Source organism: Rhipicephalus sanguineus, chromosome 4 (genome assembly GCF_013339695.2).
Source record: "Rhipicephalus sanguineus isolate Rsan-2018 chromosome 4, BIME_Rsan_1.4, whole genome shotgun sequence".
In the NCBI taxonomy this organism is placed as follows: Eukaryota; Metazoa; Arthropoda; class Arachnida; order Ixodida; family Ixodidae; genus Rhipicephalus; species Rhipicephalus sanguineus.
In genome coordinates this window covers 52,363,067-52,389,903 of record NC_051179.1, presented here as the reverse complement: position 1 = coordinate 52,389,903, position 26,837 = coordinate 52,363,067, and the positions used below count along the sequence as shown (strand labels likewise).

Below are 26,837 nucleotides of genomic sequence, written 5' to 3'. Positions count from 1 at the left end.
CTCGTATTCTCTGTACTTCGACAAGGGCTAACCATAGTCGTGAAATCGAGCAAAAAAAAAAGTCAAGGCTATGCTGTGGCCAGAGACGGCAATCCGCGTGCAGAACAATGCCGTCTACTGACTTCACAGGCGCCGCCGCAGCAGCGCGCACTCTCCTGTGATGGTTGGCTGCCGGTGATCGAGGAGCTTAATGAACGCCCTCTTTGTCATGACGCCTGCACTGTTGCTGCTGCTCTTGTCATTCTCGCTTGGTGAGTACAGAGCGTTAGCGTGACTGACGACGCGCGTGGCGTAGAAATTTGAAATATACAGACCTTAAGTACTCTGTTTTTTGTTTCTTTCAATGCCGCTTAGAACTAAGAGCGACCTAGCTGCACTGTTCTCTTGAGGAGAGTTCGAGCTAAATTCGCGAAACATTTTGTTAGTAGAGAGAAGGAATACAGGAAAGGCGGGGAGGTTAACTAGACTACGTCCAGTTTGCTACCCTACACATGGCGATGGCAGTAAGGGGGTAAACGGGAGAGAGAGAGAGAGAACCATCAGTACACATAGCATTTCACAACACACACACTGCAGCGTATCACAGGCGGCCGCTCAATTCTGTTGCCTTAAAAAAACTGCAGGGGAGCTCATGTGGCTTTCTGAGCTGACGAGCTGCGAGGCGAGGCTTCCAAAATCTTTGCTTCAGTAAAAGGCCGACCATCGAGTCTCCTCAATGCACACTGCAGAGTCCGACGATTTTGTTCAAATCGCATTGGTACGGCGAATTCGTCCATGTGCGATAACTGCAAGTGTCTTATTGATCACCTCTTGTGCCGCTGTCCCCAAACTTTGTTAGTAACTGCTCTGTCACTGGCAGGTCCCCTTCTATAGTGCTGCGTTTATGCTAAGTCCGGCATTAGGATTTGTTTGAACTTGCCCTTGCGAACAATCCTGGCGTAATGCATTCTAATGAATACGGAATCTATGTAAGTGTGGGTGTTTTTCACAAGATATTTCCCAAAAAACACAGCGACAAATGTCCCGGTGTGACCCCGACACTCGGACACATAACCTACCAGAATATTGCAAATGAGTCGCAGTGTCTTTGACATAACCTACCAGAGCACGCAGAGTGCTGCAGATGCCGTCTCGCCGCTAATTAAGGACATACTCGTAAATTAGTCGTGATGAGTTCGACTCTCCAAGCTGCACTTGGAAAGTCAATTGGCGACCCTTGACCAGGCCCGGCAAGCGGCAACGGCCAGTGGAGCCCTCGACGAGAGGCTCCACCCACAATAACCAAGGAGCCTTATGTTTATTAAAGTTGTTTCTCTCTCTCTCTAATGAACAAGGACCCTTTTTTATAAGAAACGTTCCTGGAAAAGTAATATCTTTGCAATACCGCTAAAGGTGTGCTTCGGTGTACCTGCATCGTGAGGCTAGAGTTAGCAATATCCCTGAGAACCATTTATAACCATTAATCTGAACATTTGTGGCCATCAAACACCTTTGTACACTGATTCATTCTCAAAACGGCCGGGGTTCAAACGCACAAATGTGTTTGTTCGTAATGGCTCAGTGCCAGTTGCCAACGCTTATGTTACGTCCACCACCAGCAGTTTCTGTAACTTGCTCTAATGAATAATCCTAGCATGATAGTGCTCTGGAAATACGGGCCCTGTACCTTTACGCAGGGAATAAGACCGTTCGGTGAATAAGACCATCAGAGGGGAGAGCGAAAGGTAAAGGAAAGACAGGGAGGTTATAATACCTTCAATTACCAGCTTTATTGACAAACATCCAAGGTGGCTGCAATGAATTGACAAGCGTCCGAAGGTTAAGTTTCCTTTCTACAAAAGCGATGTCTTTTGCATGTCAGTATCGCATAGGATCGTGCTCTGCATCGACGTGCGCAGCGGCTGCGTTGCAATTGAAAGTGCCCGACTAAAGCCTAACAAGATTTAAAACTGCGAGCTCTTGATTCCAAATTTGACATCGGTGACGTTCGTTTGTGTTGCGCTTCTCGTTCTACTTGTGTCTGCGTTTTGCATGGCTACTACGGATTAATACCAACTTTCTCATCTTTTTGTCGTTCCAGAACATAGCGGAAAGCTTTATTAGTCCGAAAATACAGACCATATCGTTTTGCATTCCGTTTGCCCTGCTTATATTCCTTTTATAGGAATTATTACAGCGATGAGTAATCTACCTGTGGCAAAATAACAAAGGAGGAAGGGGAGTGCAGCGATGTTTTGGCAACGAAGCGTCCCGTCCTCCTCTCCATTTCCTTCTTTTCTAAGCCACTGTTAATATATATGACTAAGTAGGCAGCTTATTCCTGAGCATGTTCGCGAAGATATGCAAAATAAAGGCTTTTTTTTTACTTTGTCTTTCCTTTTTTACGAGACGTGTTGAACCTACCATGCGAGAATATGTGCAACAAAGCACGCATACTCGCCTTCAGTAATATTATCTTTAAATCTTCCAGTACAGGCAAGCGAGACAGACACCCCACAGCCCAACTGCACTGCAACATTTGTAAGTATGTACAGCTTCCAGAAAAAAAAAGGATAAACTCGGAATAATTTTTTGCGCGTTTCTTTGTGCTGAAATTGCGCGTCTACGTTCACTGCCGGTTGAGATGCTCTAAAGTTAGGTTCACGTTAAAGAACACCCAGGTAGACAAAGATCTACTTGCTGTCCCCCTACTACGGCAGGTCTCATGTTCGGATCTCGGTTTTATCGCGTATCATTTGTTCTTTTGTTTTTTTTTTAGTCGGGTAATAATTTACAAACGGCCCTGCATATCTATGCGGGCGCTAAGTGTTCCCTAATACTTTGCGCAAATGTCCGCGCTAATCAAAACGTTTCTTATCGTTATGGAAATCCTGTTTTATAAGCCTAGAACAGGCCATAGTCCAAATATATCATACGAATAGACAAAGGTCATTGCCCAATACTCTCACAATGGGCCGTAGCGTGCTGCTTCGGTGAATATAAAGCGAACAGCCCCAACTACAGATAAATTACGTCATTTCCTTTTTTTCTGTCGTAAGTGCGAGACGAAATTTCTGCGCAGTTTATTTTGAATACGGCGTTGGTGTGGTAATCAACAGCAAGGTTAACACGATTGAGGCTTTCAGGGTTCGCGACAAGCTCGCACATGAAGAAATTTTCCAGTCCGGGCTTCACATACACTGCGAACCACTCGTTGTTGCCGGTATGCACTTTGGCATAATCATCACGTACACACATGAACACGAGGGCACTAAAATGAGATGCTAATTGCACGTTCGAACGGTCCTTTCAGAGCGCTGCCGCAGCGTTCCGACAGTCGGGTAACCGGTCAATTAATAAGTTGTACTGGACTGACTGCACAGACGAATGACCGTAGTAGCATTATCCCGGCTTCGTTAAAAGTATAGAGTAGCAGGCTTACCGTCGCGATACAGATTAGTTGTACTTAATTAAATGGCGTTTGAAGATTCGCAGGTACAGCTTCGAAACAACCCGTCTAGCCTAGCCCGATAAATTAACCAGTCAGAACTACATCTGCGGGTCTTGTCCTCATTAAATTCAGTACCAAATACGTAAGGGTCACTGATATCAGTGCGACGATACATATTTAATGTAAGCTTCGCCTGTATGAACTTTTTCGGTATTGTAAAACGTCGCAAAAGAAGTGTCCTGGTTTGAGCTGTTGCTTGTTTTAATTTAAACTCGAAGTGCAATGAAGATTTGTTCACCATTCCCGCGTACAATAGCGTACACAGCAAGACTACAGGCTTTCTCTGTCAGCCTAACCAAAAAACAAAAGATCTAGGAGAGCGTAATAAGTGTAATTTATTTGACAAACGGTCGAATAGATTCGTGCAGACGTGGCCGAAGGTTAGGATGTCACGGGAAACTGACGTGAAATTTAGAATAACGCTTTGCTAGCTACTTCCTGCTTTTATTCCTGCTTTTTTTTTTTATTGCCTTTCCTCAATTGCGGATTATGTCTACGCTCAATATAAGACTGCACGGTGTATTCGGCATTTCCAGTTTGCTTTAAATTAAATCACATAGTGTTTTGATCCGTCGAGCTTGAGAATTTTCAAGTTACTTTGTTCCATTCCGAGTGACCCAGCTGAAAAAAATTAGTAAAAATGTATTTCGTGTGATATTGTTCTACGATATGTTCATGTATGGTTATACACGTGTAAATATATTGTTTTATGTCTATAATTTGTTCACTTATTTGCGACATTTAGCGTTTATTTTGATTAATTTGCGCCTGCCCGCATCTGCAATTGCGGGAAAACGATCGGGGTGAAATATGTTAAACAAAGCGAAAGAATTATTCTCCTGAACTGATCATTACTTCCTGTAATATCTCTTAACCGTTCCACTACTTGTTCGTAAGTAACAAGCAACACTTGCGTGTTGCCAACCGACTAATGCATGTTTACGTCGACGAAGGTGTACGGTAAAACGAAGTGAGACCGTTCCGCTTAATTACCCTGTTTCTTTCTTTCCAGAAAATACCCGCGCGCCGCTGCAAGCTGATTTGCCTCACAAGATTCGCCGCTCGCATTATACCCCTCTTCAAAATTATAAACAAGCCTGACGGCACGAAATGCAAAGTAAGCACGCCCTCCAACTAATTGTACAAGCAGCACGCTGTAAGATCACTGGCGCAGCCAGGGGGGGGGGGGGGGGGTGATTCAACCCCCCCCCCCGGAATTTGATATGCGTATATGTGTATATGTACACGTACACATACAAACGCAAGCAAGGACATACGTAAAGTATGGTCGAACCCCCGCCGCCCCCGAAAAAGTTTTCTGACTACGCTACTGGTAAAGGTGAAACTTGAAGTGCTCGCAGTGGTAAAAGAAAGTATGTCGCCGAAGTCTACGTTTCAGCAGTGAGGCCTGTCTACGCCACGGCTGCTACAAAGATAAGGCCAAACATTTTTACATTTTTTTAGTATGAACATATACACACGCACATACAAACACACGCACGAATATATATAAAGAGGTTCCGAACCCCCCCCCCCCCCCCATCAAAATAAAATTCTGGCTACGCCCCTGGCAGTTACGAAAACAACTCCCTTTCAAGAAATGCTGATTCCAATAACATTCTTGATATGATCACCGATGAAACAGTATGTATTTCAACGAATTAGAACTAGTGGATCACAGACATGCCCTACCATCGTCGCCATGATTATTTGCTGGCTGTGAAGTTCTCTTGCAGAATATGAGGTGTCAGGTTTGTTTCCTCGCCGGTGCACCCTCCATGGTCTCTGTGGATATATATTTGCAAAAACTTTCTTTGGAGCATGCTTTTAACGGTTAGGTTCATTTTCTTCTTTCTTTTCTTCTTTGTCGTAGGTTCGCGCAAGACTATTACACGCTATTACAGAGATCATACATATCAGGTATCGGCTAACACGAACAGAATAGACCCTTACGAGACAAACGTCAGTGTTTATAGTGTATACCAGTTCTAATATGATTTTGGTGTGTGTGCTCAATATATTCGGGCTGCGAAAGTTAATCCGACGTCTCTTGTGACTCCAGTGACGCTTTGACAGCGTAAATTAAATTGGCCAACAACAATTTCGGGACGGGCGTACACGCGATCTGTTCCAAGGATACTTTGACTTGGGCGAGTTGGTACATACTTTGAACAAATGCAGCGCGATTTTGACGAAGACAGGAGACACGGAGAACACAGACGATCGCCGTCTTACAAGTGACCAGTTGTAAGACGGCGCTCGTCTGTGTTCTCTGCGTCTCCTGTCTTCGTCAAAATCGCGCTGCATTCGTGCAACGTACGCGGGAACAGAAGCGGCGCTAAGGTCGATATGCTGCGAAGTGTCATGTTGCGAAGAGTGTTCATCCAAGATCTCATACGAAAGCGTTATTGTGGTGCACGAATATTTTGTGCGTGTGTGACGGAAAGTAAAGCAATGGCTTTATTGCAGACTATACGTCACTGGTCGAATTAGTTTACCAGCACGTGAACAGAACACAGAGGGTTCTCCGTGGTGCACTTGAGCACCTCGCCAAGAAATTTCGCCGACAGGGCTACCGTTTTCAGCTTCATTTATATATTCAGCTGCAATAAGCTAACGGACTCATACATGCGGCTTAAACTTTAGGATCATGAAGCGCACTATGCGTAGCCCGCACCATTTATACGATCAATAAGCTAAAACTGGTGGTCCGTCTCCTTAGTACACATCAAAACACCCGAATATATACTGTATCATAATGTGACAGTAAAATAACTGCATGTCACCCTCTGCGAAACATATTAGCGTTAACGATCCGAAGGTTACGCGCAGAAGACAAAGCTTAAACCAATAGCCTGCTGTGTCATTCGAATATTCCGTACACCCAGTTTCCTAGAAAAGTAGCGCTGGAATTAAAGCTATATATACCAGACCACTCGAGGTTCTGCTGAAAATTTTGCTCGAGGCTGTTCTTGAGACCATGCTCAACATGCGCAGGCGCCACTTTCTGCAGAAGGAAACGCACCTTATGCGCCTTTAGGTATGCTCACGGCATCCCTAATTTGATGGCACATTTCGAGCGTGGATAACGTCTCGCCCACGAGGTTGCAGGTCCTCATGACACTCTACAAATATCAATTGATGGTAGATTGTATGTGGTCATGTGTCACCCTCACGCGAAAGCTGACGCGTGCATTTATACCTTTCCAACCATCTAGCAAAACAGGGAAGCAGGAAGCAGCGGTTGTTAACTGGTATCGTCCGTCTAGTCGCCATTTCAGGCACGTTAAAAGACTACTACGAGTATAATTAGGTGGGGCATTATTGGGGCATTATTGAGGGCAATGACACAGGATGTGTTCGATATTTTCTTCCCTGCCGCGATGGTCTCAGGCAGCACTGCCTGCCATTCTGATGCAGCAAGCAAAGACGTTCGTAAAGGACACTCCAAGCCACATGCGGCAGAGAACGGTCGTCTCGAATCGGGGTACTCCAGATGAAATTTTGAGTCGCAGGCATGGGTCCAGGCGGTCAAGTCTGGTGTGGTGTAAACCGGGTGTGTTCCGCATAGATCTTACGACATCACGCGCGAGCGTATACGAATCTTTACTGCTGCGTCGCTTCTTGACAGTGGAATGGGTACCATCACGCCATCACAACAATGCACTCCTTATATCTGGGCTATAATAGTGTTATTTCCACATGTTTCTGCGGCATACGTTTATAAAAAGGCACCACACACTCATTCCCGTGTGTTCTGCTCTTAGTTTTCACAAACTTTGTCCCAGGATTTCAACATACATAGCAGGGGCGCTACACCGTGTGACGTAAAACGCACCACTGACAACGTTTGTAGTAACACTTCTCTTTGTTTTTTCCTCGCAGAGATTACTGTCCGGGATGAAAGGACGTTGTCAGGAAGGAAGATGCATACTTGGCGGCGTGTTGGGTTTCTTTATTAATAAAACTCCGCTGAAGCACATCGGATAAGCGATTCTTCGAGCAATTAAGGCCTTTCTCTGTCGAAGAAAGCCCTTTAATTTGCATCAAAACTCTAAAGAAGAAAACACTGTAATAAAACCTATTCGTGATCTAAGCTCATTGCTGCCTTTTGCGGGTATCTTTTGCGTGAGCAGCGACAACTTACACTGTTTGACGACTGTATACCTTCGGCGACCTGACTTATTTGTAAGACTTAACTTCAGAACCGACCGTATCTTAGTGGTTGAATTATAGCAATAAAAAGTATTCGTCGTGTCATGGCGGAAGTGCTAAACCGAATTTAAGGTTGTCGTCGTGCAGGTTCTTTCATTCAGATAGCACCATTGCATTACGTAAGCATGGCATGCTATGAGCTACTTCATTACAGAAGTGTGCACACTATGTAAACACCAATGAAAGCGTTACAACTTGAACACACCGTCTGATTTATGGGTGGTGGATTACGGGACACGTGAAGTCACCAATGTGACGTTTTTCTAAAGGATCTATCAATAACGCCTTCCTGTTATGAGAGTTTCTAGTCTAATTACGATTTTGATATTAGAAAAGCCGTTTCCAATATAGATAAGAGGAAACACCTACAAATAAATGTGAAACCTTAGTTTTTTTTGTATTACGGGCATTTACAACGCTCTTCAATACACGAAACGTTTAGTGTTTGTTAGACGTGTCAAAGACAAACGCCACAGACAAACGTACGATAATGTTCCCCGAAGGACAGAGCAGTGCGCAAGGAGATTTCATGAATTACACTCAAAATGTCCGTGCAACACTAAGGTTATGGAAATCTGGTGCAAGATTCGGGAACAGCGAACGAGACGAACATGTTGAGCTAGTTACCGGCCCACATTGCCGCGCTATAGCTCCACCCACTCGTAGACCTACCAAACAACCATCAAACGTATCTGCAAAATATATCTTGTTAAACTGTCGCTTCTATAACATTAGCATTTAAGCAAATAATAGACCGAAAACTTTGTAGAAGAACCGATAGCTGGGCTATAGTTGGTACCGGTTGTTGAACGCCTTGAACACAGCGAAAATATGACAAGGACACCGGGGCCCGTATACCCAGAAATGTCTTAGGCTAAAAATTTTCGTAAGGAAATATTTCAACCAATCAGTATGCGGAGCATATCATTAGCGTGGCCGGCTGGCCAATGGGAAAACGCCCTTACGAAGAAGTTTTTTTTTTTTTTTGTATTCGGCCCCAGAAGAATACAGGACAAATCACAGTGCTTTGGTGTGTCATTTATCCTTTTAGTGTCATTGTGATATTTTCGCCGTGTTCAAGATGTTCAAAATCTTTGTCCTAAGTTGTAACTATGGGCATGCCGCGCTATCACTGAAAACCCATAGAAACAGTGCTGCCACGGCATGAATAACCTCATGCGGGAGGCACTGAACTATATAGTCCAACAAAAGAAGCTGTACAGGGCTCTGACTTGAGAAAAATGTCAAATCAGGCGCTGAAGACATAAAGCGACACAAAAAGAACGATCACGTGAACTTCTTGGCGTTGAGCTCTACGTTTCTTTCTTTATATCTAGCGCCTGCCTTATGAAAGAACTTTCAAAATTGATCGCCTCTTGTGTTTGTCCTGTTCGGACGACTAAAGAAAGCAAGAGTTTATTTAAACTCGTCACACCAGCTGCTGCAAATTAAATTCAAAGATGGAACGCAGACAAGTCGAGCGAAAATGTCGTTGTCATGCACGAAGTGACGTTGAGGCCCTCCCGTGCGAAATCTGCGTTGCCAAAAAGAAAAAAAAAATCGGTCTCAGTGGTCTTATATAACTTTATGAAATATCGCGCCGCTTTTTCAAAAAAGTTTATTTCACCGCGATGCCACAGTGCTTTCTAGATAATATTTCGTTCCCGCAAACTCCCGTGACCTCTTTCTCACCACGGCTTTGTGCGCTCCTCTCTAATAGATGCTTTTGAGATATAACTGTTTTTTTTCTTTTTTTAATTTTGTAAAGGTCTTTATTACCTGCACAGGCTCGCAGAGCTATTCTTTATACGCCTGAGATCGCATGTGTGCCCATTGCTTCTGATTATATCATTCCTATTCTTTTCGCTTTTTCTTGTTTATGTGTGTTTCTTCAATACTGATATCATGTTGATGGTATAGCCAGCTCTAACCTATAGCCTACCTTCCTATGTCTAATCATATATAAATAAAAAGGAGATTCGGCTATGTCAGCGCAAATTTTTACTTCGAAATATTTACTTTGTCATATTATTGCGACAGCTTTTAAAATAAATTTTGCTCCTTCGTAAATGATAATTCGAAGCCCAATTAATAAGTTGTTGATTTCTTAAGTTTCACAAGTTTCACATCCCTGCAGGTTTTATTTCGCGGCAATCATTTCGAACGAACGACTCGGTGAACAGAACTTACACTAATGACTAATATGTACTAGTCATACCAAGAGTATGACCGGTTTCCATTTACCATCAGCGAATTTTTTACACATTGTTACTGCCTACAATTTAACACGCATATGAATAATTTATCCTACCTATGGAACGTCCGCATAGCTTCACTTCAAAAATTTCGTCTTTTTCATTTCTTGGCTTCTTTGCAAATCTTGTTGTCGTCGTTTGTTGTTTTAAGGCGAAAGCCTTGTATGCCTCATCAAACGCGAAAAGTCACCGCCGGCGTCAACATGAGTGATGTATATAAATCAAGTGATGACGTCACATTATGACGTCATCACATCCTGGCTTGGTCAAATGTGGGCCTGTACCATAGGCAGTACAAAACCACGTTGTGTGCAGAAAGCTTCTAGGAGAGAAGGCGTTGAGGGGAGGGGGAATCAATACAATTGGCTGAGAAGAAAAAACCGGCTTTCGCCTTCGAGTAGACTTGGGCAAATGCATGAGGGATCATGTGACTTTTTGTTCTTGTTGTGGTCGCCGTCGTAAACTCGTAATAGGGAATGCGCGGGACCCTCGTAGAGAAGCCTTCTCTCCAGAGCACCAAGACGAACGAAATATGCCTCATACAACCATGCCTCTCTCTCTCTCTCTCTATCTCTCTTTAGAACGCGATGCAGTTCGATTCTGAGGAGCTCGCTGGACACAGAGAAACACTTCGCGCTCGCGCTCCGCGCATCGAGTGTGATTGACACGCGATCCGCGCGGGGGCGACGCGCAACCTCCCGGAGGTGAAAGGAGACGCGCGGTTTCGGCGTAAAAAGTGCAGCCTCATGAATAATGCGTCCAGCCACCCTATGCAGGCGCCGCCGTCTCTTTCAGTGAACAAGCATGGCACGGGAACGCCAGCCGCAGGCCGCTAGCGACGTTTCGTTTTAACAAGTAGCCGGAAACAAAGATGGCAACGCTAACCCACCGCCTCCTTCAAAGCACCCTCGCAACAGCAGCACCCACGCATACCTTCGACCGACACCTGGTCTTCTTGTGTCCCATATCATTTCTGTATGCGTTCGTCAGGGCCCACTCTTTTTTTTCTCTCTCTTTTTTCGTCGGTCGAGTTTGTACGGAAACCGACGACAACGGTTTCTCAGCAGCTGTTGCACGCCGTTTCATCCATTATATCGGTGGGCACGCGCTGGGTCTGTCCCGCGAGTGCGCCTTTTGTGTCGGCCATCGGCTGCAGTGGGTCCCCGTAGCTATCGTCACTGTATGGCAAGATGCCCCCGAGCTTTGCCTAACACATGACCACTATGGCAGCGTTGTGGTAAACGCGGTCGACCTTGAGAAGTTTACCACTTTTGACATTCCCGTCGTGAAAGTGGCATCGATAGGCGTGCCTGCGTGGTGCCGTCTGTTGTGGCCGCGGTTTCTCGAAACCCTGCAGCTATTTACGGGAAACGCCGCGGCGATGACGTGTTAAGCCGCCGAAAAAGGTATGAAGCAGGAGCGTAGCGAGAAATTCTTTCCGGAGAAGGAGGAGGGGGGTAGGGAGGTTAACCACCCGTTATGTACGTCCGTGGGTGCGTTTGTATGTGTGCGTGTGTTAGTCGTGCAAAAATTCGGGAAGGTTTCAACCCCCCGACATACCCACCCCCGGCTTCGGAAGAATACGTTTGAATGCTTCGAGGTTGAGCACGTAATCGTGCTGCTGGAAGTCACCGCTTTTGTTTTTCTTTGATTTCCCAATGATACTTGAGGGATGTATATTACATGCAATCGTTCATTCTTATTTTTTGCCAGCATGATTTTCTGGTAGTAAAATGGGTGCGTCGCGCACTAACCTTGTGGCGCTTGTATGTTACGTGAGCTGCTTTCGGCTGAACGAAGAAACATTACTGGGACCTACTTTGGTAGGGTTACGTCTCCAGTGTGAATTGTGTTCTCAGTCCAAGACACCCGCACTGCATGCCGTCCAGTGGATACGGTCGATGAGACGTAGCTGGTCGTCCGCATCCTATCGTCAAGCCTATCGCAGCCTCCCAGTTCTCCGGTGCAGGGTTTCATGTGTATAATTTGAGGCGCTCTGTGTTTTCTTCGCAGCTCCGTGTAGTATAGCCAAACCTAAACTCTACCATACTTTGGTGAAACTATTCGATATACACTGATACTTATTCATACGATTTTTGACACTTCGTGGTAATCCGTGTTGTACTCAATCGAAGCTCCCGACTCTTAACTAAACAGTCACTTCTGAAACTGCACTGCTTCCGGGTTGATCGGCGCGCTTGTTTTTTGCAGCGCCTCTGTTATGTAGATAGTTGCATCCAAGTTTTTGCTAGTGCTCATGTTTCACTGTAATGTATGATACAAGACGCAGAAAAGATGTACAGTTGAAACTCGATTTAACGAAGTGATGGTGCCGCTAGAGTTATTTCGTTAAATCGCGAACTTCGTAAAATCGAGGAAGAGATTTCTCGGTCCTTCGAAATCTGAAGCTGTAACATAAGGTTACCCGAAAGCTAGCGCGGCATGTTATGTGCCACTAATGCATGCCTTCGGTGTCTTCGCGTGTTAAAAGCCCGCGGGGGTAGCCCGAGCATGAATTCCTCCCATGTGCGGGCCATAAAGGCGAGGTAGACGGTCACGTGAAGCTACACGCTGCTGATATTCAAAGACAGGGAGAATGAATGCAGTTAATGTGCGAGCAGGCAGAGCAAGAATGTCCCAAGGTAGAGTTATTGTATATGCTACCTTTAGGTAGCAGAGTTGAGCATATAGCCTGGCAAGCAACCACAGCTATGCGCCGAAACCGCTGTTTGTTTTTGCAGGCGACATGCCTACCGCGGCGCCGAACGACATGTTTGGCGTGTGGAAGGCCGGTGATTAACTTAACTGTCGACGTCTGGTGTCAATCCAATTCGCTGCAGCGGTGGCGTAAAGAAATACAAGAATTGTCCCAAGCGGCAGCTTCTCCGCAATTCATGGTTGCTAGCGGCGTTTGGAAGACAGATGCGCAACTCTGCTACCTAAAGGCAGCATATACAGTAACTCTATCCCAAGGAGACGATCAGTGCCATCTGTCGCATAAACCACTGAATAACGAAAGCAACCACCGTAGTCTTGTGGGCAGTGTTGGCGGTAACACGTTACAAGTAACGGCGTTACCGGTAACGCGTTACTTTTTTCGGTAACTTTGTAACGTACTCGTTACAATTTAGAAACTGTAACGGGTAACGTACTTACGTTAACATTTTTCGGTAACGTGTGGTGTCACGTTACTCGTTACTTTTTCATCCTGGGGGTGCCGTTTTCTCAGAGCTCCCCCGACAAATTCTTTTGTCGCAGCGTCGGACTGCTGTCGGCCTGCCAGGCATTCACCAAGAAAGCGCGGGCGGAATCGCTTTTTTTTTGTGGAAATTGTGGGGACCAATTTCTTAAGACGCGCCGACTCCTTGTGTGGAGGTTTGGGCCGTCGCCACAAAAAGCTTGATGAAAGCCGCATAATTCTCCACGAGAAACTGTACGGACATGCTTCTCGTGGAAGTGGATGTAGCAGATGGATTGCTGGCACCTTTTCGTGCCCAAAAGAGAGGCCGTCCGAAGAGAAAGCACAAGGGCTGGTTTACTCCATACCACGTGCTGATCGTGAAATTTTTTACGTGGGGGAAACGAAGAAGGCCCCCGAGAGGCTGCGACAACATAAAAACGACGTCCGCAAGCTCGCGTGACAAAGGAGTACACTCGCTGAGCAGAGCACGGTAAATGACCACCGCATCGAATTCAACAACTCCCGCGTCGTCGACTTAAGCGGCTTTCTGTGGGATTCTGGCCCATCCAGGCGACAGCCGGTAACGTCAGCCGGTCTACAGCTGCGCTGCCGATCGAGAGTCTGCCTTATTGTGGAGAATAGGCGTGACCCCCGCTGGAAGAAAACCCTGAAAAAGAATGCGAGCGTGACGCGAAACGTAGAATTTTTTCTTGTAACGCAAAAGAAAAAAAAAATCTTTTTTTACTCACTACCTTAATACCGCTGTCACACGAACAGCCTTAACCGCGGTTAAGCTAAGTACGGTTACGGCTAACCACAGTTACAGGTAGCTACACGGCAGACATTACCGCAGTTAGTGTACTAATCGTGGTTATTGCAAACGGGTGATTCCACGAGAGATCGACACGCATCCGAAAATAGATATTTTAGATTTGATTGAGTATTTTATATTTTCTGCATATCCCATGCCAGTAACCCGCAAAGGAACTTAATTTCCTTATTAACTGCATAATTTACGAGGGAAAAAATATCAAACATACTCAATCCGGAGGGACCAATTTCATTACCTGTCGTTCTCGAAAGTTCACGACGTTGTAAAACACAAATATTACCGTTACAACGAAGATATTTTGTGTATGAAATGTATGCGCAACAAAGAGTAAAGTAACATTGTTTTGAAACTTGTAGAGCTAAGGAAACTGTTTTTGAAAAATGTCTAAATATGCGACATTTTACAGTAGCTACAAAGTTGATAAGGCTTATCAACTTTGTTTTAAAAATAGATTTTGCTTTTTCTATGTGCAACTGCAGCGAAGTTTCTGGTTATTGAACTCCTCAGCGAGTGAGGCTGATCTTGAACACCCTCACATAAACGCTCGCAATTTTTGCGGTAATTATACAGGTTAAAGTGAACGAAAAATGTTTATGCACAGATATTTTTTACGTGACTAGCCCATTTAACCATTTCTTTGCTACTACAAAATTCGCGCATCTATTTTGCTAGCAGAAGCACACCATCAGAATTATTGTAATTTTCTTGAGATTTCATTGATGCTTTCTTTGCGAATAGCGTTGATGATTGAATCTCATATTCTGTATAATGTCACATTGAGAAAAATGGCTTCACCATGTGTCAGAGCCAGAAGCCATCACACGTAACTCCAAAGACAACTTTAAGCCACTATACCATTGCTAAAGTCCGGTACATTCCGGTACATTTGTGCAAGTAATACTCGTTAAATCAGCATTTTGGGTATATTCGTTGTTTGGGTTAGAAGTTTTACGTGAAACATAAATTTCAGATTTAAATTATTATTGTGGGTTCCTACTGCAGCAAAGACACATCGAATAAAATTTATTATTGCGGAGTAACGGCAGAGGTAACGTCCGTTACTTTTTTTCGGTAACGGTAACGGTAACGCGTTACAATTTTTTGTAGGTAACGTAGGGCGGTAACGCGTTCCTTTTTTTTATAGTGTAACGAGTAACGTATTTAGTTACTTTTTTTCAGTAACGCCTACAACACTGCTTGTGGGAGTATCTACAGGGACAACAAACCACTACCGCCCAGCGCCATTTTGATATGTAAAAACGCCACCGACTGCGGCGTGCAGCCTCGTCAAAATAAAGCTAGTGTCGTGACTAGGGTGGCGAGATGTTTTAACGCGATAGCATTACAGCGCACGTCCGAAAAAATAAAGCCGTCTGTGTAGAAATTGGGGAGAAATCACTGCATTTTTGCTCATTTATATCCGGAAAAACTTCATTAAATCGAGTTCGGTGCCATGCAAGGCTCGTTAATTCGAGTTGATGTCAACATTGAACCCTATGGATACCCGCCAGGGAATGGAAATTTCTTCGTTAGATCGCGAAATTCGTTAAATCGGGTTTTGTTACATCGAATTTTAACTGTATGTGTCTCGTTACAACGTGCTTGACCAACTGGTCGATCGGCCCTTGACAGAAGAGAGAGAGCGCTGAGGGCTTAGTCTAGACCGTCTAGACCTGGCTCAGGACTATGAGCTTTAAGTGCGTTTCCGCAATATTTCAGCACTCGGGATTTCTGCGACAGACCGTGACAGCTGCATCGTGTCTATTCGCGTTAGCTTTGTGCATTTGATTCCCTGTCTTTTACACCTTCTCTCCCTCTATCACCTCTTATTTTTGCCCCCCCCCCCTCACACACAGTTCAGGGTAGCCGCCGTTATACATGCGCTATCTAACCTCCCTGCTTTTCCTTTTCTTTTCCCTCCTCCTCCTGCATCTCGTTCATAGTCGCAGTAAAGTTGGAGAGTTGGAAACGATGCACACTTAGAAAACCAGAGTGAACGCGATGGAGACACAAGAATGGAAGGACAAAAGACGAGCGCTGTCTAAGAACTGAAGTTCATTGAAAAAAAAGTGAACCGACGAAAAACCAACACCATGCGTGCGCAGGTCACGTGAAAGAAATGACTAAGCATGCGCACAGCCGTCATTTTTATGAAAGGGAAGACGCGAGCGCGTGGCAAATAGCCTCGTACCGCACATGTGGCATGGTGCAGTGGCGAAATATTAAAATTAAGGGAGAGAGTGGTGTCATCCTTTCTACTGCTTACACTCCCGTCACGAATGTGTCTTTATTTTACGCTTTCTTCTTAATATCTATCTTATGCTGGGATATTTCAGTGAACAATGATCACTTTGGATAAGGATTGTTGCTATCGCAGCTTCGTCTGCCGCAACAACATAAAATGATAAAAAGGAAGGAAAACTGCCATAGACGGAATGGCACAGCTCTCTCCTTTTATTTTAACATTTCGCAGCTGCACCGCGCCACTACTTGCGACGCGCTCGCATGTTCCCTTTCATAAAAATGACGGCTGTACCTCGCAATCTAGCAAACAAACGGAAAGTTCAGGTGCGCAATCATCACCCATCATTTTGATGAAGAACGCTTCCGCTAATTCAACGAGCCCTTTTATGTTTGTGCTTCAATATAGTGACTGTGTCATTGAAAAAGGGGCACAGCCCAGGGCAACGCGCAAATTTGTATCGACTTGTATCGACCGTACTTTTCTTTTTCTTTACATACACGCATTGCGGAAAGTCAACACAGGGGGTATTCTCTAAGTAAATATCGGCAGCACAGATGCCTCCAGCGAAATGCGGTACTGAAGCAGCAGTTCTTGCCGCTATTTATTACGTGTATATAAGAGCCGAGCAAATGGCAGCTTACGGCGAGCGCAATGCCCTGCTTTGTAATGTTCAGCGCTTCTCGTGCTGTCCAAAGATTGTTACAATAATAGTAAAATGCCTGAAATTTATTTGCTGTTCTCACAAAAATTACATCATTTCCCGCTAAAGGGGACCATGAGGCGATGCGAAGCCGGAGCATTTGCACGATCGCGTTCCGTTGGCGTTCGTTGGGCATGCTACCGACCTCGCGTCGTGGAACGCGAAGAGGAACGTTACGCGCGTCTTATCTTCCCTCTAGCCTGGCCGTTAATTCTCACAGGGCGAGCGGTGAACGCGTTCGACAGGCGCGCGAGAGGGGGCAGCATAGGAGAGAGAGGGGACGCGCATGCGCTGACGCTGATCGCGGCGTTGCGCAGGAGAGAATTTCGGCATGTCTAGCCCGCGTTTCAGAGGAAGAGTGGAGAGGGGGAAAGGGGAAGTGAAGAGGAGGTGTATGGAGAGGGTATGCGCATGCGCAGTAAGTTTGGTCACGCCGCACACCACCACCACCACCGGTTTGAACTCCGCTCTAAGATGCTTCGCATCTAAAAACCCATGCGCTCGTAAAGTGTGAACTATGTGGACTTACAGACGGCAAAACTGCCTACGCTAAAATATGCACCTTGAACAGGGTCGTTGTATAACAGTCAGCGTCTCCTTCGCACCAACAATATTCAAGTACTTGCACCAGGCCCCGGAAAGTCTCAAGTTCTAGCGATCGCCGCAGAGGGCGAAAAAATCGACCGCGGCGAGTTCCATCGATATGCGCGCAGAGTGGAGCTACTGACTCCTCTTTTAGCGGTCGGCTATCTTAGTTTGCATTTTCGCTGCTAGGGGCGCTAAACCACCCAAATTTTCAACTTTGAGAAATTGTTTTGCGCAAGCCAATCAATCATTCAAACATGTTATTTTACTTTGGATAGCTAGAGAGTTACTTATGTTTAGACCTAATTTGTATAGCTGCTTTTTAATTGAAGTGTCAACGTTTTAAGACTTCAGTGATGACTAACTAGATCAAAATCCAATTTGTATCCATCTTTTCCGTGGCCGTTGGCGTTCAAATTGTTCGGCGGCAACGTAAATGCGGAAGCACCTTTCGCTTCAGTTCGCAGACGCCCTTTTATCTTTACAGCAATAGTAGCTGACTCAGTTTACCGGCGAATTTAGGAATACCGCAGCGATCGAGATCGAGGGGTACGTTTGACGCTTTCATGGAGTCGATCTGTTGATTCCGCACCGTAAACAGGTAAGCCGGAGCGTCAGTTATGCTCTTGTTCAATGGTCCGTCGTCGTTTCTTTGACATAGTTTTTACATCAACTAATATATTGCTATAATGACGAATACATAAACCACATATTGTTCAGTGTCAGCTTTGCATTGCCGTGTAACTTGCACACGCGACACGTCTGGTTTGTGATTTCGGTGTACTGTACCTAAAGGGATTGCGCGTGATTTTTCAATAGGACGGCTAGGCAATTTGACGTGGCTATGCGTGCAGCGTTTCTAATAATCGAGCACAAGTTTTTTAAAAGAGATTTTATATCCGCGAGGGGCGCGAACAGCGGTGATTATTGAACGTAATGGTAATCGCATTAAAGAGAACGTTTAAGTGCTTTGGGGTTCTTCATGAATGATTAGATTGTGTTAAACATTTAGATTATTATCAGCAGTCCTTAAAGTCAAGGGGGCTTAAAGTTAATGCGGTCTCTGGGGGTCTCATACCCCTCCACCGATATTGAGATCTAGGACACATCTCGCCAGAATGTAGGGGTGTGTGTGTGTGTTGGGACCGTCGAGATTGTTCAGAAACTCTTATCATTTTCCTTGGTTTCACGATTACTATAAAATCTAAATTTTGTAACGAATTTTGCCTGATGAGTATTTTGTACCTTCCACCCTGTAACGGCAGTGGTTTCGCGAATAATATTTCTTATGTCACAAGCGTCGAAGCTTCGTTTCGCTGCTTCTCTAGATGGTAATTTTCATTGTTTACTTGATCGAAAGTGTGTATTTCATCTGATGTGTTTTTTTCTAAAGCGGATACAGAATTAATGTAATGATGTGTACTTTCAGAATACCAAGATTTCCCCGACTTCTCTCCAGAGCTCTCAGCATCAAGGCGTGAGACCAGTAAGCGGGAGCTTTCCAAAAATAAAGCACAATGCCATTGCTCCTGCTTAAATTTATATAGTGATATACAGCATTCTTTTCCAGTGCCCCTCAATATCTCTCCACCAATACAAGAGCCAGCATCCCAGGGGGCACAGGAGCCATTGCCAACAGCACCAACTACACAGAGTAGGTATTCTTCCTCTTATTAAAGCAAGATTAATGCAAGATTACATAGTAATTCCAGTAAGTGTGTCTTCATTCTACAAAACAAAAGGGAATTATTCCCACATGCGTCCCCAATATATAAATATTGGCACTACAACTGGTTAATGATACAGCTCATTACATTAAATAGATGCTTTCATTAAATAAATGCACTTTTGTTTTAACGTTTTACTATCTGCCACTGGATGTGTGCCTACTTTTGGCCAGTCATATACGTGGCTGTGTGACAAAAAATACATTTTTGCCTGTGTATATTTTGTTCTCATAACATGCAAAAATACCAAATTAGCCTTTTACACTAGCCTGACCTGGTATTTCAATTTGGGCATAGCTTGCAAATTTTGTAAAGGATGCACACAAAATTCCAGGTAATAATACGTTGCATTAAAATACAAATGTACGTGTTTCTAGTGTACCAAACTTAGCAAACCATTTAACCAAAGTGTAAGTTTTAAAGCCTCTTGCTTAGACTTAACATTAGTGATGTGGCTTTTTGATTTTCCAGGAACCCCAAGAGCCAGGACCAGGACCCCGAAAGTGCTCACTCCACGTTATATGAAGAGGCTTCAGCACTACTGCGACAAGAACTCCCACCTCCATCAAATTGTTGCAAGACTTGAAAAGTCCAAGAAACCAATTGCATCTCATGCGCAGCTTCTTCTTGAAGCAGGCAGGTACCTAAAGAAGGACTTTTTCGAAATTCTAATGCATCTGCAACCACTGAAAAAACATGGGAGACGATCGCCGATGCAACTTAGACAGTTTGCTCTCAGTCTTTACTTTACAAGCCCTGAGGCATATAAATATCTATCAAAGGTACTAAGTAGGGGTGTGCGAATAGTGAAATTTCATCTCGAATCGAATAGTACCGCATAGTGGCCGAAAATATCGAATAGTATCGAAGCGTGCACTGTCAGTAACGGCAAGAGAAAGGATAAATCAAGAAAGCTACGGCGTGGTGACAGGTTTGTTACGTGCTTGTTCGGGAGGTTTTTTTTTTTTTCTTTTTTTCCAGGTTTTATGGGCTCGAAGCCATGTTGATAGAAGAGCTGCCATTCCAGTTAGCCGTGCCACTCTTAACCTCTTGGGCAACAGAGGGTGGTGGTACGTTAGCTAGTTTGTTTGCTTTTTCGTATAATTGTACAATACGGCTCATCTGGCAACGGTCACATTATTGTGCTCCATGGCCATGCTCTGGGCCCGAAAATCTTCAGGCGCCCGTTCACAGCAGCGTTTTGTTTGAGCACCGGAACGATGGGAGTTTCTGAACAAGTGGTGGAGTACGGCAGTGGCGAATGTGCAGCGTGGTCAAATTTTTACATGTGAAGCCAATCCTCAAGAGTTTCGCATGCCAAATTCGGGACGTTCTACGGCACTTGCGGCATACGCGACCGAACTATTCTAAAGTCCGTACCTTCGTTTCGGAAGTGAAGTTGAGAAGGGCTTGCCACTTTTCTTGTCTTTCTTTTTTAAATGCGAAGCATTTCTTAGCGAACTTCTGCGACTTTGAGCGTATCTATCTATCTATCTATCTATCTATCTATCTATCTATCTATCTATCTATCTATCTATCTATCTATCTATCTATCTATCTATCTATCTATCTATCTATCTATCTATCTATCTATCTATCTATCTATCTATCTATCTATCTAGCCGCCTACGACTTTGTGCTCTCCTGGCCGTTTCGTTAATCGGATGTATACCAAAATTGGTGTGTCATAGCATGGCCTTATTACGAACATAAATGACAGGTCATATCATGAAAAACATGACACGCATGTCATGAACAGCATGATTTACATTCCACGGCTTTTGGGCTCCCTGGCCGTTCCGTTAATCGGATGTATACCAAAATTGGTGTGTCATAACATGGCCTTATCGCGAACATAAATGACAGGTCATATCATGAAAATCATGACACGCATGTCATGAACAGCATGATTTACATTCCACAGCCTTTGGGCTCTTGCGGCCGTTCCGTTAATTTCATATATACCAAAATTGGTAGGCGTGACAAGAGTTCATGACGAACATAATGACAGGTCCTAACATGCAAATCTTGACGCGCATGTCATGTGCAGCATGATTTACATTACATGGTCTCGGGGCGCTCGCGGCCGTTTAAATGAAGGGATACATACGAAAACTGGTATGACGAGACATTCCTGTATGACGAACATAACTGACACGTGGTAACGTGAAAATCGTGATATGCATGTCATGTATGACATGATTTACATGCCACGCTCATGGCGCACTCGAGGCCGTTTCGCTAGATTGATATACACCAAAATTGGTATTGTGCGATGTGACTTTGTGAAGAACATGAATAACAGGTGGTAGCACGAAAATCATGACATCCATGACATGTATGTCATGATTTACATGCCACGCTCATGGTGCATTCGCGTCCGCTTCGCTTGCGTGATATACACCGAAATTGGTGTTACGCGACACGACTGTATGACGAACGTAAGTGAGACGTGGTAACATGAAAATCATGACATGCAAGTCATGTACGGCCTGATTTACATGTCACGCTCATGATGCGCTAGCGGCAGTTTCAGTAGATTGATATACACCAAAATTGGTATGGCGCGATGTGACTGTATGAAGAATATGAATGACAGTTGGTAAGATGAAAACCATGACATGCATGTCATGTATGTCATGATTTGCATGCCACGCTCATGGTGCATTCGCGTCCGTTTCGCTTGCGTGATATACACCAAAACTGGTGTTACGCGACACGACTGTATGACGAACGTAAGTGAGGCGTGGTAACATAAAAATCATGACGTGTAAGTCATGTACGACCTGATTTACATGCCACGCTCATGATGCGCTAGCGGCAGTTTCATTAGATTGATATACACCAAAATTGGTATTGCGCGATGTGACTGTATGAAGAACATGAATGACAGTTGGTAAGATGAAAACCATGACATGCATGTCATGATTTAATTGCCACGCTCATGATGCATTCGCGGCCGCTTCGCTAGCTCGATGTACACCAAAATTGCTATTGCGCGAAGGGACTGTACGACGACGGTAAATGAGACGTGGTAACATGAAAATCATGACATGCATGACATGATTTACATGTCATGCTCATGACGCACTCGTGCCGTTTCGCTTGCTTGACACACCAAAATTGGTATTGCGCGACACGACTGCATGACGAACGTAAATGAGAGGTGGTAACATGGAAATCATGACATGCAGGTTATGTATGTCATGATTTACATGCCGCGCTCATTGTGCATTCCCGGCCGTTTCGCTAGCTTGGTATACACCAAAATTGGTATTGCGCGACGCCACTGTATGACGAACGTAAATGACAGGTGGTAACATGATAATCATGACATGCATGAAATGTACGTCATGATTTACATGCCATGCTCATGGCGCACTCGTGGCCGTTCCGCTAGATTGATATGCACCAAAATTGGTATTGCGCGATGTGACTGTATGAAGAACATGAATAACAGGTGGTAACATGAACACTATGACATGCATGCCATGTATGTCATGACTTACATGCCACGCTCATGGTGCATTCGCGGCCGTTTGGATAGCTTGATATACACCAAAACTGGTATTGCGCGATGTGACTGTATGATGAACATGAGTGATAAGTGGTAACATGAAAAACCATAATATTCATGTCATGTATGGCATGATTTACATGCTCCACTCATGGTGCACTCGCGGCCATTTCGCTCCTTTGATATACACCAAAATTGGTATTGCGCGATGTGACTTTATGACGAACATAAATGAGAGGTCTTAACATGCGAATCATGTTATGCACGTCATGTACGGTATGATTTACATGCCACTGTCATGGTGCGCTTCCGGCCGTTTTCTTAACGTGATATATACCAAAATTGGTATGGCATGACACGAGTGCGTGATGAACATAAACGACAGGTAATGCATTGGATATACCAGAATATGCGTTTCATTGGCATGGTGAATACGAGATTGTGCATGCACGCGTGCATGGCAAACATGCGATATATGGTGGACTAGATGCCATGGCATGAATGATTTCATTTCGCTCAAAGACAAACAAGGCGATGTCTGCAGCTCTTTGCTGGCTGCTTCGCATTACATCGATTCCCACAGTGCGTGGGATCTTCCGAATTTTTTTACGTTCTGAAATAACATAACCTCCTCTAAAGTAAACACGCGCTCATTTTCGGACCAGGAAATCGGTGGAAGTTTTAACAAAGGCCTATTGTAACGACGTTAGTTTTAGCCACCCCACCTTCACCAAGTTGCACCATTGGCCTTTGTTGCGTTTTAGATATTCGTACTGTCGAATTATTCGAAAGTTTGAATACTAGCTATTCGAAAGTCGAATCGAATTATTCTATTAGTTAGTATTCGAAGCTCGAATATTCGCACACCCCTAGTACTGAGCCTTCCCACAGTAAAGTCCTGAAGGACGGGGTTGTCGGACGTAGATATAAAGACAGGAGTTCTGCCTCAGATTCTCGAGTTATTCAAAGAAAAGGAAAAAAAAAATTGGGAAATTCAAGACAGAGCTTGCTGCCTAATTTTTGACAAAGTTTCATTAAAAAGAAATCTGCAGTATGACCCTAAGGAAGACATCATACATGGATATGCTGATAATGCCAGAGAAAGAACAAATGGCACAGCGCACACTGCAGCACTTGTGGTCTCTGGGATAGCGAAGAAATGGATACAGCCAGTAGCCTTTTTGAGAAGAGAGGGGACAGTTCGCGCAGGGCCCCTTTTAATGTCATTGAAAAAGCTAATCATTGAGCTAAAGGCATGTGACCTCTTCGTCAAAGCATTGGTTTCTGACCAGGGTAGCAACAATTGCGTTATTGCAAGGACACTGGGTGTCAGCCCTGACAGGCCTTTCTTTATTGCTGATAAATAGATTTCCTTCATTTTTGACGTCCCCCACCTGTTGAAATGTATGAGGAATAATCTGAGGAAGCATGATATTCCTGTTGGTGATATTGTTGCTTCCTGGGGGCGTATTAAGACTTTGTATGAATCAACACATCACCTGAAACTAAAATGCCTACCTAAACTCACTGAGGGCACATCTATGAAAGTGCATTTGGTAACATGAAAGTAAAGTGGGTGCTCAGCAACAGTGTCTATCTAGCAATAGAAGCATTCATAGCATTTAATGTTCTCCACCAGGAGCCACAAGCACAGTTGAGTTTGTTGTGAAAATAGATCACTTGTTTGATTCATTTAACAATTCTTGTGTAAAGATCGCTAAGAGAAAAATGAGGTATACAATTAATACTTCTACAGGGCACATTGAATTCTTGCATTCTTGGAAATTCAAAGAACCTAGGCAACCAGGAACCATTTAGGGCTGGCAGGTGACAATTAAAGCAGTTTGTATGCTGTGGGCAGATCTGCAGGAATCCTATAACTTCCAAGTTTTTGCTCGCTCGTCGTCTGAATCAGGATCCCTTGGAGAACTTGTCTGGGATCATTCGGCAGCAGCACAGCTGTAACGAGACTGCAAACACATTTCAGTTCACTGTCGGTCTCAGGCATATCATTGTCGGGAAGCTCTTCAAGCTTTCAGATGGCAGCAACTGCCAAGCAGATAAGGCTGTTCTTCTAACTGAGCTAAAGAAATTAAGACTCGATCAAGAAAGTCCTACTGTGGCCGACACCTTCAGCTCAAACCTTTCAGACACCGAAGAACCAGCAGATGTACTTGAATCAAACATAGTTTGTTACGTGCCAGGATACCTAGTACAAGCATTTCTGAAAAAAGCACCATGCTTACAGTGCAAGGATCTCTTGAAAGACAAAAGCCAAGATTTGTCTTCACCAAACCTAATCTCCATGATGTTCAAAGCAGTGGAGGTGCAGGACAAGACTCTAGGTAATTTAACAGTACCCACAGAAGCAGCTTTCAATTTTGTCAGAAAATTGGAAGAAGCATTCTCTGTTCAAATAGGTGCTGTAGCACACTTGAGAGGGGTGTCAGAGAAACTGCTTCGTATTATGATGGAGGTGACTAATGGCCCATTTTGCAGTGCTCACTGTCGCAAATTGTTTCTGCAAATGTTTGTACTAGGGGTGTGCGAATTGTGAAATTTCACCTCAAATCGAATCGAATAGTGGCCAGAATATCGAATAGTATACTTACACAAAATGTGTACCGCCAGTTACGGCAAAACAAAGGACAAATCAGGGATGCTACGGCGTGCCGACAGTTTCATTACGCACTTGTTCGAGAGTGGCTTTTGTTTCAGTTTCTATGGGCGCGCAAGCATGTTGATAGAAGAGCCGCCATTCCAGTCAGCAGCGCCACTCCAAACCTCCTAAAGGCTAACAGAGGGGGGTACGGTGGCTAGTTTTTGCTCCATGGTCGCGCCATACGGCTCATCTGACAGCGGTAATGCTGTGCTTCATCGCCATGGGTGCTCCGTGCCCAAAAATCTTCGGGCGCCCATTCACAGCAGCGTTTCAACTGCGTGCCGCAACGATGGAAGTTTCCGAACGAGTGGTTCAGTGTGGCAGTGGCGACTGCCCAGCGTGAACAAACTTTTACAAGCAAAGCCAATGACCGAGGGTGTCGCAGGTCAAAGTCGGGACGTGTTACGGCGCTTGCAGCATACGCGACCGAACTGCGCAAAAAGTCCGTGCCTTCGTTTTGGGAACGAAGTTGTGAAGGGCTTGACAGTATTCTCATGTGTTTTCCTACGTGCGGAAATGACAATCTCCTTTAAGATGAGCGTGCACTCGCTTTTGAACCAGAATGTCAGTGAAAGTTTTAACGGAAGGCCTAGTGTAACGACGTTAGCGTTAGTTTTTGCCACCCCACCCTAACCAAGTTGCACCATCGGCCTTTGTTGCGCTTTAGATATTTGTCCTGTCGAATTATTCGAAACTTCGAATACTAGCTATTCGAAAGTCGAATCGAATTATTCGATTAGGTACTATTCGATTCGAATTCGACAGTCGAATATTCGCACACCCCTAGTTTGTACATATTAGGATTATTTGGTATTTGGAATTCAAAAACAGAGAATTAAGCCAGGCAAAGACTTGGAAGTCAGCTCCAAAAATTGACTTACCAGTTCAAGACTATTGTTTTTGTGCTCATACACTGCTGTGTTATAATTGTTCTAAGCAAAAAGGATAAGCAATCCAAGGAGCTCATGACTTGGTTGTACAATTTTACTTGTTGTCCATGTGTTTACAGACAATGTACTGATATTTCCTACAGTATTGTTGTGACTATGAAGTGTTTGTTATGTATCTGTGTTGTGAATTAGGCTGATTACTTACAATGTGGGAACGCACAGAATGATTAGACCATACCTATTAATTTCTGGGCACTTGCCGTGCTGTCAAGTGGGCTCTTTACCAAGAAAGGTTGGAATTTTCCCAGCCCACTTGTCTGCGGTTAGCTGCAAGCTGAAACAAATTTTGTGCTACTCCGAGCCATTACTTGCCTCTTTGGACACAACTTAGCCGATTGTCTCTGCAGAGAGAAACTAGACGTTATGATAATTTTTCATCCAGGGCGAATTTATTATAGGTTCGCTCCACCAGTTAAAATAGTTTTGAATCCATAGAAATTTAATATATGAATTGTTTTTGGAGAATTACGTGCTGAAA

General features: G+C 44.4%; 1 protein-coding gene across 1 annotated transcript; it reads left to right on the top strand.

The window, feature by feature from the left end:
- On the top strand, nt 1-7,582 carry LOC119389996 (uncharacterized). Its single transcript, XM_037657495.2, has 4 exons — nt 1-251; nt 2,471-2,520; nt 4,503-4,607; nt 7,376-7,582. The coding sequence occupies exons 1-4, from the start codon at nt 191-193 to the stop codon at nt 7,478-7,480; spliced, it is 321 nt and encodes a 106-aa protein (XP_037513423.1). The 5' UTR covers nt 1-190; the 3' UTR covers nt 7,481-7,582.
- Nucleotides 7,583-26,837: the final 19,255 nt, after the last annotated feature.

Excerpts from the sequence above, each read along its gene's own strand:
- LOC119389996 (XM_037657495.2), top strand. The coding sequence starts at position 191 with ATGAACGCCCTCTTTGTCATGACGCCTGCACTGTTGCTGCTGCTCTTG. Across the intron at positions 252-2,470 it reads GCTCTTGTCATTCTCGCTTG|TACAGGCAAGCGAGACAGAC; the intron begins GTGAGTACAGAG and ends TAAATCTTCCAG. Across the intron at positions 4,608-7,375 it reads CTGACGGCACGAAATGCAAA|AGATTACTGTCCGGGATGAA; the intron begins GTAAGCACGCCC and ends TTTTCCTCGCAG.